We start from the raw sequence: 12,784 nt of genomic DNA, 5'->3' as shown, positions 1-12,784 counted from the left end.
CTCTAGACCAGTGCTTGTCACCTCATTCGAAACCCAGCACCCCCTCTGAATGCGAATATGCTAAACACCCTTTTACAATTCCAAAATGATACAATCAAATTTACCTACAACATAATTTCCAAATAATCAATATAATAGTAGATGTAAAGAATAAGTAAAGTAATTTGGGTTAAAATGGTGTGTTCTGGTGTGCGAATGCTTGGGCAGAGCCCCACCAGGACTTGTGGGGTCAGCGGTGCTTTATGCAGACCGAGCGTGAGGACATGCGGCGCTGCCCATGACGAGGTCTGACTCCTGATCAAGGTCTAAGTGGAGGTCAAAGGCCAGTCCTTCCTCTGTTATCACAGCGGTTGCATCCCCCGGAAAATTCAGGGGGATGCGACTGTGCCAACAAAATATATATTATCTAAGTGGAGCGTGGAGTGGGGTGCTAGGCTCCCAAAGCGGTAAACGTTGCTCCTGTCGCCATGAATGTCTGCAGGACCCTGGAAGCCAAGGAGGATGAGGGACAGGTCTTCGCTGGGTAGGGCCGTTCCCGATGTGTAGCGTCCATTGTCTCCGCCACTAAATGGCTACCCAAAGGGTCCCCTTCCCCACATTTGCAAAATGTGCTCCCTCAGGGGAAATGCTGGCCCCATGGAGAACCACTGCTTTCACTGCATCACTAGGTGGTAAGCGACGAAAACGCCAATGCAGGTGTGCACCCTGAAATAGCAGGGCACTCACAGTAGCAGGTGTGAGCTGGCCAGTGGGGGCATGCGCGTGAACCGTCAGAGGGTCGCAGAGGAGGTGATAGAAATCAGACCGGTGAGGGCCGCATGCAGCAGGGTGGGGGGGGGGGTGGGGTGAGTGCTCAGAGGTACCCGGGAACTTTAGGAGGGATGGAAACAGTCTATATCCCAGTGGAGGTGCTCCTGGTATATACAGTTGGCACAGTTTCTGGAACTGTACACTTAGGATTTGTGTGTTTCATCATATGCATGCTTTACTTCAATTAAGAAAACCCCACAAGAGTGAAAACACTGGAAGATTCTTGTAGAGACTGTCTGGTCCTCTGAGACTCACCTGTAGTCGCCACTCTGAGAAGTGGGACTTCTCAGCCGACGAGAAGGCAGTGCTCGGGGCATTCTGTCTCTCACAGTTGACTTTTTGCAAGTCCTGTGTGGCCGGACTCAGTTCAGAGCCTTTGGCAAGTGTCTGCGCTGGGGCTGTGCTTCAGGATGAGATTCTGGAAGGGGCAAGGCAGTGCGCTTAAAAGGTCACCAGGGATGGAGACCAGAGTCACTCCCATCACCGGGTCTGGTTTCTCTTGTCCAGGAGCCCAAGGAAGGCAAAGTGGAGACCTTGTCAAACTCCAGCCTAGTGGTCAAGCCCACTCCTGTCTGTAGCCCTCTTGTGATGGTGATCACTCCCTCTCTGCCTCATTTTCCCCTTTGCCCTTAAAACCCACGTGACACCACCAATCTGGTGGCTTTGAGCCGTGTAAGAGCTGAATAACTTAGATTTCCTAGCAACACCAGAAACCTCTGTGGCTATTTTTACTTTATCTTCATGTCCTGTACGTGATACCCTTATGATGGGAAAAAAAAAAAAAAAAAAGCAACTTTCCTTGCCCCGTTTGGGTAAATAAGTCAAATAGTTCTGTGAGCTAGGCTTTTGGATCTGTCCCCCGAGAGGAAAATCACCAATATTTCAGGGTTTTTTGGATTTTCTGAGAGGATAAGTGTTCCTTTTCCCTCTGTGGTGGGAGTGGTTTTGTATGCTCAGAGTCGTGGAAAGCTTTTTCTCGGGGGAAGATCCGTGACAGCCATGCCGACCACATAGTCAGGGTTTAGGATGTCTGTGTGTTTTTCATCTCTGCAGAATGGGAACAGTCATCATGTCACGTCGGGGGGCACACCGTGGCGACCACCAGGTGGTCACGTTCACGTTCTCCTTCCCCGTATGGAGCCGTCCTGGGGCCCCGTCCATCCTCGGGGCTGGGCTGCTCTGTGTGTCTGGGCTGGTGGGTGTGAGTCTGTGGGACCCCAGTGCTTCTGTTTCTCGTGGCTGGGACGGAATGGAGATGACCGTGGTGCTTACGTAAGATAGTGCCTCGCCGAGTTTACCTCCAAAATGCTCCTCTTGGGAAGCGAAGAGTAGATGCTCAACCCAGCACTCCACAGTATCACCTTAAGAGATAGTTCTTTGCCTCATGTTTTATCTCTTGAAGACTTTTCTTTCCTCTTCATGACATAGCCCTGCATCCTCTAATATAAAAATAACTCCCCCTAGAAAAGCTTCAGGGAGAATCCTTACCCCTGGAACACGGGCTCTGAGATCCCTGGCCGTCTGCAGCTTCTCTGGGCAGGTATTCATGGCTCTAGTTTAAAAAAACAAGGACTTGTGTAAGCACAGAATTCTAAAGTATTTCCCACCATCGTGTAGTTCCCTGGCTTTATAAGTTCCGAAAACTGACATTTTTGGTCTGAATAATATCGACTGTTTTATAGCTGGTTGAATGCTTGTAACAGGTGAACATCATAATTATGAACTTCATTTTAATACCGTCATCCATTCCCTGTGCACGTCTCCACTGATTTTCAATAGAACACGTGGGTGGTGCCATTTCACGAGCTGAAGAACCTGCCTTACAGCCCTTGCTTTCCCCAGGGGCTCATCCACTGTGCCTTCTTAGTTATAGGTGAATCAGTTGGAACGTCATTCTCTGAATAGTTTCCCATGATGTCCGATATACACGGAGGCCGCGTTGATTAATGTTTGGGATGAGAAGTTGTAGGAAATAATGCCGTCTGTGTCTTTACGCGGTGCTCAGTGTGGAGAGCGAGTAGGTGTGAGGTGGAGACGTGGAAAGTACCGTTAGGATTTCCTTTTATATTTAGGAGGCGGGGCTCTGCTACTTAAGGTCCCTGGAAGAGGATGGGGCCCCTAGTGTTGTCATGTCTCTCCTTGGGTTTCTCCAGAAACTTCCCTTAGACCTGGCAGGAGAGGTCCCACCCAGGCCCTGTACTTTGGAGGGTTCTGTTCTCTTTCTCAGAGCCGGCTGCTGGCCTCGGCATGGCTAGGAGTCTGTAGGGCCAAGAGGATGGTCCAGGGGCCCAAGAGCCCTGGAATTCCCTGCCCAGACAACCTGGACTTGGATTCCAGGGCGTGTGCAACCCTCTTTCCTGGGTTGTCCACTGGGGACTCCACCGCCTGAGGGCCTCCCTGGTCTGCAGAGTGGCCAGGGCCAGACGGGAGGATGTCTGCCTGTATGCACACTCAGGGCCCTCACAGTATGGGATGGAGCTGGGGGCAGGCCGGGGAGTCAGGCTTGGAGGTTACTGTAGATAGAAACTGCTCAAGCCCCACGGGGCACTGCCCCCTGTAGACCCTGTGTGGGACGGTGCAGCCCGGACCCTGGGCCCACGCAGCAGTGTGCCTTCATGCATCTGGGGTGCATCTGCTGTGCGCCACCTCAGTCCTCTGCGTGGCTTCTGTCCTGGAAGGCAAGAGTCACAGAGAGGGGGAATTCCTCAGAAACACGAAGGAAATTCCTTAGAAACAAGAAGGAAATTCCTCAAGAATAGGAAGGCCTTACTAGATGCTCTGTGGCCACAAACTAGGAACAAATGCCCTGTCCCGCCCTTCACGGGGGCTCTGGGACTTGTGGAAATCCCTCGGGTTCTTATGACAGCACCCCACCCCCATGTCTCTTTTCCTTTGTCTGCACTGGGTGTGGAACTTCTTGCAGTGACAGGAAGGCGCTATGGATAAAGTCAGTCCTTCCCGGAAGGGGGGCTTTGGTTGGGGCCAATACACTCACTGTAAATTCTGATGCTTAATCTCTGTTCTTATAAATGAGCTCACGTTGAAGTTTCTCATTCTGGGTCTAGGAGGAAATGGCTCTATGCCTCACATTTGTACTTTCGCTTTGTCTTTAATAAGCCACTAGCTTTCTATGTATGTTCCATGTACCACACAGGCATGCTGTGATGTACTAGTTTCCAAACGGTATCACCAAAAGGCAACGGGAGCTGGGCTTGGGGAGCTCACAAGGGCTCGCTTTTGCAGCGAGCGTCGTAGAAAGTCGCGCCTCGTGTTTCCACTCCACGGTGCACTGTCGTGAGCGGGCCAGGCTGCTGGAGGTGGGGTGAGTAGCCGAGGCCTGTTGACCCAGGCCCCCCACGACGGCCCTGGGTTGGGCAGTGGGGTACCTCAGTGCACTGCTGCACCCCTGCACATCAGCTGGAAGCTGCTATGGAGAGGATGTTAGCAAGTCTGGGAAACTTCATACGTGGCATAGGCATCACTGCATCGAGGCAGGAAAGTGGTTAGAGGGCTGTGGGGCGTCCTTCCCTGCAGAAGGTTTCCTGGACCTTCCAAACAAATCTGGTCCGCTTGCCCATCCACCCCTCCCCCAGTCTGTTAATTTCTCCCAGACGTCGTCCACGGGACTGCCATCAGCTGCGGTCATTCTGGGCCACACGGCTGGAGGTGGGGAGGGCCCTTTGCTGGGCCTGCAGACGGGAATATCTGGGAGGCTTGTCTTTGATCTTGTGTCCTGTTATGATTCATGATGGCGAGCTCTGACACCTTGATGGGACGCCCTGTACTTTCTCTTAAGTCCAAAGTGAGTAACAAGGGTGGCAATTAGCACATTTAGTCTAAGAAGAATGTTGGGCGTTGAATTAGGCTGTTTTATCCACTGGGCATTAAAAGGCCTTATAAGCTTCTCAGAGGCCTAAGGAAATGATTCAGACCTGAGAAAAAAATATGACACTCCAAAACACTAAAAGGAAGCTGCAAAACCAGGGAATGAATGGTGAAACTTCTAGAGGATGTCACAGTAGGGCATTCCCAGCTCAGCTTTTTAGAAGTTATCTTAAGTTATGTAATTTGGAATGCCAGTGTGTTAATACGCTTGGTGCAAAGGACGAGTGAAGATTCTGAGGGGATGACTGTTACTAACCAGGGCCTGGAAGGTTTTCCCGGCATCTGGTGTGCTTCCCTGAGCATTATTCTCCAGGTGCGTTAAGTGGCCAGGTGCGTTAAGAGGTGGTTTGACTCATCCCTGTGTGCAGCAAAGCGCCAGGTGTGTGCGTTTAATCAAAACGAACTAGAGGTTGTCATATAGATGCTATAGATACTACGTATAAAACAGATAACTAATGAGAGCCTACTGGATAGCACAGGGAGCTCTACTCAGTGCTCTATGCTGACCTACATGGAAAGGAAGTGCAAAAGAGGCGATACATGTTTACGTAGAGCTGATGTACTTTGCTGTACAGCAGAAACTAACACAACATTGTAAAGCAACTTTACGCCAATAAAAATTGAAAACAAAACAAAACTAGGGGTTGTCAGCCTCCGTATTCTTCACCCCTGACTTGATTTTCTCAAAGGACTGTGGAACACGTGCTCTTTAAACAGGTGACTCACCTTTGTAAGCCTGTTTTGTTTCGTTGGACCCCGTGAGATCCGTGTGGTGGTCGGGGACTTGACGTTCCTTGTTCCAGCTCATGCCTGTGTGTGCATTTCCTTCCCCAGGTAGATGCGCCCCCTGAAGATGGTGACTCCTTCCTAGGGAGCAGGTCACTTCCTACGAGACAAGGCCTCCTCCACAGTTACTGGGCTGATTCACCCCAGGGGCCCGCCGGCCTTTTCTCGTCAACAGCTGAAGTCCTCCACCCTGTTTCAGGTAGTTCTGGACTATTTCCCATTGTATACAAAATATTTTGGTTTTGGCGGTACATTTTTCTTTGGGACATCTCTGACTTCTGAAGGGGTCTGTGAAGCCATTAAGAAGCACTGCTGGGCTTCTCTGGTGGCGCAGTGGTTGAGAGTCCGCCTGCCGATGCAGGGGACGCGGGTTCGTGCCCCGGTCCGGGAAGATCCCACATGCCGCGGAGCGGCTGGGCCCGTGAGCCAGGGCCGCTGCGCCTGCGCGTCCGGAGCCTGTGCTTCGCAATGGGAGAGGCCGTAACAGTGAGAGGCCCGCGTACCAAAAAAAAAAAAAAAAAAAAGCACTGCTCACCCGGTTTCTCAGGGTTGCCTCCCCCTCAGCTTCAGCTGTGACCATGTGACGGTGGCTCCCAGTGCAGGTCTGAGCTGCCTCAATTCCAGATCGTCCCGGGTTCCATGCCCACGTCACTGAATTTCCACCTCACAATCGAATTCTTGATTTCTGTTACATGGTCTCAGGAGACCCAGGCCGGTGGTGCCGTGAGCGACACCCCCAGGCATCTCCTCGGCTGTGTGGGTGCCAGAACCTTCCCTCCTCACCTGCCCTGCCCTTGCTGGTCCCACCTGAGGGAATCAGGGCCGGTGGGTCCCAGACCCCTTCTCTGGCCTGCCTCTGAGTGGGACTCAGATATGCCCCCTTCCGTCTGTCTGTCACTGCTGGCCACTCACGCCTGCACCCCTGCTCGTCTACAGCCCTTCCCCAGACACCTCTCCCGTTTATATTCCACATGAGTGCCAACATTTCCTTAAAAGATGAAAATCTGATCGCGTACCACTCTGTGGCTTAAAACCATTACGCGATTGTCTTGCCACCTACAAACGGCAGTCCCAGCTGCTCAGCAAGGCTCTGTCCTGGGCACTTTCCATCTCTCCAGCTTTGCCTCTTGGCACCTCACTTTTTTTTTTTTTGGCCGCACCCAGCACGTGAGATCTTGGTTCCCCGACCAGGGATCGAACCTGCGCTCCCTGCAGTGGAAGCGCAGAGTCTCAACCACTGGACCACCAGGGAATTCCCGGCGCCTCACCTTTGACTTATGCTCCGGAACATGATGAATCTCCCCCATGCTCTCCCCACCGTGAGGCTCACCTGGTCCAGAAGCCCTCCTGCAGGGCGCATTAGGCCCTGTCTTCCCTCCTACCCGGGGCGTCTCTCTCCCCATGGACAGTCAGTCCCGCATTGTGGTGTAACTCTGCAGACATGTCCACTCTCCCTGCTGGCTGGGGAGCTCCTCGAGCCCCTGGGTCATTGTTCCTAGTTTTGTTCCCAGGACCAAGTGTACACACAGGCATGTAGTAGATCTTCAACATACAGTTGTTGGTTTGGCAGCAAATGAATAAAGAAATGAATGGATACCTGAGAACATTTTACCAAAACTTACATCTCTCGTCAGAGCGTGGGGTGACTTACGATAACTAATTCAGAGTGTGACCATTTGCCAATGTTCTAAACCCTTCATGTGTGACAACTCACTTAATCACAGCCTTCAAGGACAAATACTGTTATCATCCCCATTTTGTCCAAAGGGGGAACTGCGACACAGAGGCTGAACTTTTATCCAGTGTGCCACTGATGGCTATGTGGGATGTATTGCGTGATCACATGTGGCTGACGGCTGAATTGTGACCATCTTGAAGAGCGGGTTCTTGTTTTATATTTCACTTTATTTATTTTGAATTTTAAAAATTATTTTTGTCCCTGGCACTAGCATATACAGCCTGGTATACAGGCTGTATAGGTTGGTATACAGCAGAACACAAATGTCGCTGAGGGATTTTCTGATTTGCCCAGCCTTTCAAGGACTAGCAGGGTGAAGGCTAGTCAGGTTTGGCTTCACCCTTGGAATTTTGTATCATTTTGGGACCTACGGGGGGTTTTGTTCATTTTTTTGTTTAGTTTGGCCTTGGATGGTACGTCTTTACCTGCTTCCTCTACACTGTCCGCACTCATGGGACTCTTAACCCCCATCTCATGGCCTGGAGCCAAACCCCTTGCCCTAGGATCCTGGAGACTGACAGGGATTCAGAAGGTCCCCTGCTGAGGGGAAGGGGCTTCTCTCACCCCCCTGCTTTTTTCCCAGAGCAGTTCCAGGGCAGGCGAAGTAAAACCTGGACCCCTGGGGCCGGGCTCCTGCATTCTATGGACTATTAGATAGGAAGGGGTCTATAGTCACCCAGCCCATTGCCAACTGTGCAGACGAGGAAACCGAGGCTCAGGAGGAATTGTGTCCAAGGTCGCACCGTCCTTGGACTTGCAATTCTTAAACGTTGTTTGCCCACAATTAATTTGGAATTACATCTCCAGACACACTCTGTATGAATTCAGCCTGGCACCTTCCTTGTCTTCTCCCCCGCCCACTCATCGAACAAGCCAGAGCTTGTGACTAAATGAACGAACACCTGGCAGAGTTCAGTTGATTTTGTGGTGTCTTTAATAAACTAATGTGAGTAATGGATTGGCCTGGAACAGGTAATCGGGAAATGTTTTAACCCTTTATTTACTTCCTTCTATCATAGAAATTTAAAACACACCTCCTCAGGGTTACAGAAATAGTTAATAAGCCAGACTGCAAGACGTCAAAGCCTCCCATCTTATTTAATAATCTGAATACAGGTTCAAGGTAAATATGATAATAATACTCTTAATCTAGACTAATTTGGGAGAAGGCTAATTTATGTGAGTAAAACGTCAGAATTACAGGATACTTAAGGAATGTGGTCTCATGGCTCTGAGGTAGGTTTCAAGGCTTGAATCAGGTATAGGGATCACTGCACTCATGCTGGGGGTAAACTGAGGAGAATGCGGATGGGGGTGTCTCTCACGCTTAGATTGTCTTCTTTTTCCCTGCATTTGCAGGCACACCTCGGAGATACTGTGGGTTTGGTTCTAGACCACCACAGTAAAGCTTATATTGCAATAAAGTGAGTCACACGAAATTTTTGTTTCCCAGTGCATATAAAAGTTATGTTTACACTATACTGTGGTGTATTGAATGAGCAATAACGTTATGTCCAAGAAAGCAATGTACATACCTTCACTAAAAAATACTTCATTGCTAAAAAATGCTCACGGTCATCTGAGCCTTCAGCGAGTCATCATCTTTGTGCTGGTGGAGGGTCCGGCCTGGATGTCGGTGGCTGCTGACTGCTCAGGGTGGTGGCTGTTGAAGGTTGAGGTGGCCACGGCAATCTCAAAGTAAGACGACACTGAAATTTGCCACATTGATTGACTCTTCCTTTTGCCTGGACACTTAGAGGCCATTGTAGGGTTGTTAGTTGGCCTGATTTCAATAGTGTTGTGTCTCAGGGACTAGGGAGGCCCAAGGAGAGAGCTGGGGGTACAGCCAGATGGTGGAGCCGTCAGAACACACACACTATTTATCAGTTAAGTTTGCTGTCTCATATGGATGTGGTTCGTGGTGCCCCCAAAACACATTACAGCCGTAACATCAAAGATCCCTCATCACAGAATAACGTAAACATGAGAGTAACGAAAAAGTTTGAAATATTTTGAGAATTACCAAAATGTGACACAGAGACATGAAGCGAGTGGGCACTGTTGGAAAAATGGTGCCGATGGACCTGCTCAATGCAGGGGTGCCACAAGTCTTCCATTTGTTAAAAAACACAGTATTTGCAAAGTGCAATGAAGCGAAGCGCAATAAAACGAGGTATGACTGTATTTAAAAAGCACACTGTCCCTTTTTTTGTACCTTTTAATACCACTTCTTAAGTAGGACATTTTCCATCTAATATTCAAATGATTGCATGTTATTAGAATCTGGGTTTGTGATGTCTTAGTTAAAATATTTTGTTTGCAATTAACTTACGGCTACAGAAAAGAATATAGGCAAATTTCATCTTCTGTAAAATGAAAAGGACAGCTTTTTTTTGAAGCATGAAATTATGCGGTCTGCCCTGGACATTGCCCCTGAGGTCGGGTCGAGGGGATAGCTGTTTCTTTAGTTCATTTTTTCACTCATTCTGTGAACACTTATCAAGGGCTTCTGAGTTCCCAGCACAGTTCTGGAAGCTGTGAGTGCAGTGATAGGCGGGTCATGGTTCCTGCCCACATGAGGCTCCCTGTCCTGGGGTAACTGCAGTGAAAAGTGCGAAGGCATTAACACAGGTTGCTGCAGGGGCCCAGAGAGAGACGGTCTGGCCAGGCAAGGGTTCTGGGGGCTCCCTGGAGCTGGTGGGAGGAGGGTGACCCCGGCTGAGACCTGCTGGGTGGGGAGGTACCTTCACCACCAGGTGAAGGGTGGAGGGAATAGCAAAGGCAAGGGCTCTGAGGTTGGAGAACTGGGCAAGGTGAAGGCTGACGTATGAACTGGGCATGGGGAGAGGAAGGTGGAGGGTTGAGCAGTCAGAGCCTCAGCACAGAGGACCCGTGTGCTTTGCTGAGGGGTGCGGACTGTTTGGGGTGCACTGGGGAGCCGGTGAAGGCGCTTTGAACCGATCACTTGGTAACTATGAGTTTGTAAGATCCCTGGATTGAATAGAAGCAGTAAGTCCATAGGCAGAGAGACTGATAAGGAGCTAGTTGGCATAATTAATCCAGGAATGAGCCGGTGATTGTTGAGCTAAAGAGGCATCAGCAGTGGGTATGAGTGAACCGGGCTGGTCTGGTGATCTCCGGAGCCGGACTGTTCAGGGCTGGTGAGAACAGCTCTGGGGATGGCGGGTGTCAGGGTCACTGAGCCTGGGTCGCTCGTTGGGTGGGTGGGAGTGTGGCAGTGCTGTCCCCGTCACTAAGGTGGGGAGCATGGCTGGTGCAGAGAATGAGTTTGGTTTGAGGCCTGTGGAATACTAGGAATTCATAGGTTGTTGAATAGACCTGTGCATAAGTTCATTGGAAGCACGAGATTGGAATTTATTGCATGTAGTTGTAAGGTCCCCCTTCAGGAGCACTGAACAGGAACGTTCAAAAAGGTAAAGGGGGCCGTACTGAACATTAACTTAATTTGGGCCTGAGAAGTTTAGAAAGGTAGGCAAAATGGAGTGCTTTTTTCCTTTTTCAATTGATATGATTTTAGGGATATTTTATGGATAAAGCCACAGGCGTGCTTTCCTTCCAGCACCAGCCAAATGCCTCATCTGATTACGCCCCCTGCCAAGTACATGGACAGAGTGTTAGGGAATTGAAATGCTAGGTTACCAGGACCTCAGTTTACTATGTAGCCCTATGGCTGATCAATACCTGCTGTAGCTGCTCCTATGTTAGTGTGGCTTCTAAACCACTCGGAGGAGCTGTGGAGGTTTTGTTTATATTTTTGGTTTTCTTTGTGATAAGATGAATACATGCTTATTATAGAAATTTTAGATAAAAAGCCCCAGAGAAGGGGCAAACCAACCAACCACAAGAAGCAACCCAATTTTGATATACTGTTATTATTTCTTTTAGTCTTTCTGGTGCATTTCCATGCAGCTCTACCATTTCGTACAAACGGTTTAGTGTCTTACCTTATAAAGCGAAGGTGTGAGCTTTCGCAGGATCTAGAAGTATGGGGAGACTTTGCAAGTGGGTCCTGGCAGTGGGTACATTCCAGGTGGGGAACACATCCATGTAAGTAGAGGCAAGATGGTTTAGGGTCTAGTGGGTAGTCTATTTTGGGTGTAGCATAGATTAGATTTGGGGGAAATTTAAATGGAAATGAACGTTGGGACAGTTGATGGAAGTTTTGTTAATCTTAAGTTGTGTGAGTTCGTCCCCAGTTCTGTTAAAAATCTTCATTCCCCTTTTCCCCAGTTTGCGTCCAGAAGCATGATCACATTAAGTGATGTAGGGAGACTAACCCATCAGTGTGACTTGCGGGTAAGGGTGGGACCGGGGGGGAGTCCGTGTGTGTAGTTTTAGAGATGTTTGGGGGAATAGTAACATTTAAAATTTTTCTTTCATTCCTCTGTTTCTCCAGGAGAATATGAAAGTATTATTCAGGCTTGTTTGTTTCATAGCTCTACTGACTTCTTCTCTGGAGGCTGGTGAGTTAAGCATTTCCTTGTGTTCCTGTCTGCTAAGAAAATCTGTTATTTAGAATACATGAAGTACCTTGCTGAACAGAGTCATTTTTCTTACGTGTGTCTGTGGATGCCCAAGTCACAGAACTGTATTGCTGGATGTCCTTTCAAGATCTTTACTTTTCATTCTCTCATTTATACATCGGGAAACTGAAGCCCAGTGAGGTTAAGAGCCCAAGGTCATGCAGCTAGTTTCAGAGCAAAAGCTATAGTCCACGTCACCAGTGTCTAGTCCAGGCCTCTTCCCACTTGGTTGCTGCTTGAAGAGTGTAATATGGGAAATCCTGGCTTTCATTCAGAAGAGGTGTTAAAAGCAGTCTTTATGAACCACAGCTGGCAGTTCTGTGTTTTCTCCATTCATTCATTCTTTCTCTTCCCCTCTCCCTCTCCCGCTACGAACGTATTTAGCTCCTGCCGTGCGCCAGGCACTAGCTGCTGGGGCTACAGTGGTGAATAATCCAGACAGAAATATCTGCCTGGGGTTTACATTCCAGTGGGGGAGAGAGACAGTACATTACATAAGTAAAGATATATTGTGTCATATGGCGATAAGTGTGGAGAGGAAAAGAAGCAGAAAAGTAAAGTATTCACTTTGGGGATTTTTTGATAGTGTGGCCAGAAAAGGCCTCACTGAGAAGTTGACTTTTGAGTTGAACCTGATGGAGCGGGAGGAGGGAGCTATATAGAGATCAGGTTGGGGGTGGGGAAACATTCTAGGCAGCACGTGCCAAGGCCCTGAGGCCGGGAGTACTGGCATGTTCCAGGGGCTGAAATCTGCTGTGGCTGGAGCAGAGGGAATGGTGAGGGATGCGATACAGGGTGAGGTCATTCAGGTAATGGGGGGCAGTGGAGGTTTGACTGTGTAGAGAGAACCTTGTAGACCTCTCTAAGGATCTTGGCTTGTACTCTGAGGTGGGAAGACTGTGTAGGTTCCCTGTTTAAAACCAGAGAGGTGATCTAACTTTCCTTTCTGTTTTTTTTGGCCATGCCGTGCGGCTTGTGGGATCTTAGTTCCCCGACCAGGGATCGAACCCGGGCCCTCGGC

The 12,784-nt window shown here is 49.3% G+C and overlaps 1 protein-coding gene across 1 annotated transcript in view; it reads left to right on the top strand.

Annotated features, from left to right (window-relative positions):
* The window catches only part of IL1R1 (interleukin 1 receptor type 1), an 87,206-nt gene that overhangs the window by 48,065 nt on the left and 26,357 nt on the right, over nt 1–12,784 (top strand). Inside the window, exons 2-3 of the mRNA XM_030838725.3 lie at nt 5,530–5,680; nt 11,637–11,703. Coding sequence (XP_030694585.1) covers nt 11,643–11,703 — 61 coding nt within the window. The 5' untranslated portion in view covers nt 5,530–5,680; nt 11,637–11,642. The remainder of the gene's footprint in view (nt 1–5,529; nt 5,681–11,636; nt 11,704–12,784) is intronic.

Source organism: Globicephala melas, chromosome 12 (genome assembly GCF_963455315.2).
Source record: "Globicephala melas chromosome 12, mGloMel1.2, whole genome shotgun sequence".
NCBI lineage: Eukaryota > Metazoa > Chordata > Mammalia > Artiodactyla > Delphinidae > Globicephala > Globicephala melas.
The sequence above is the reverse complement of the archived record's forward strand: the minus strand, read 5'-3'. Positions and strand labels throughout refer to the sequence as shown.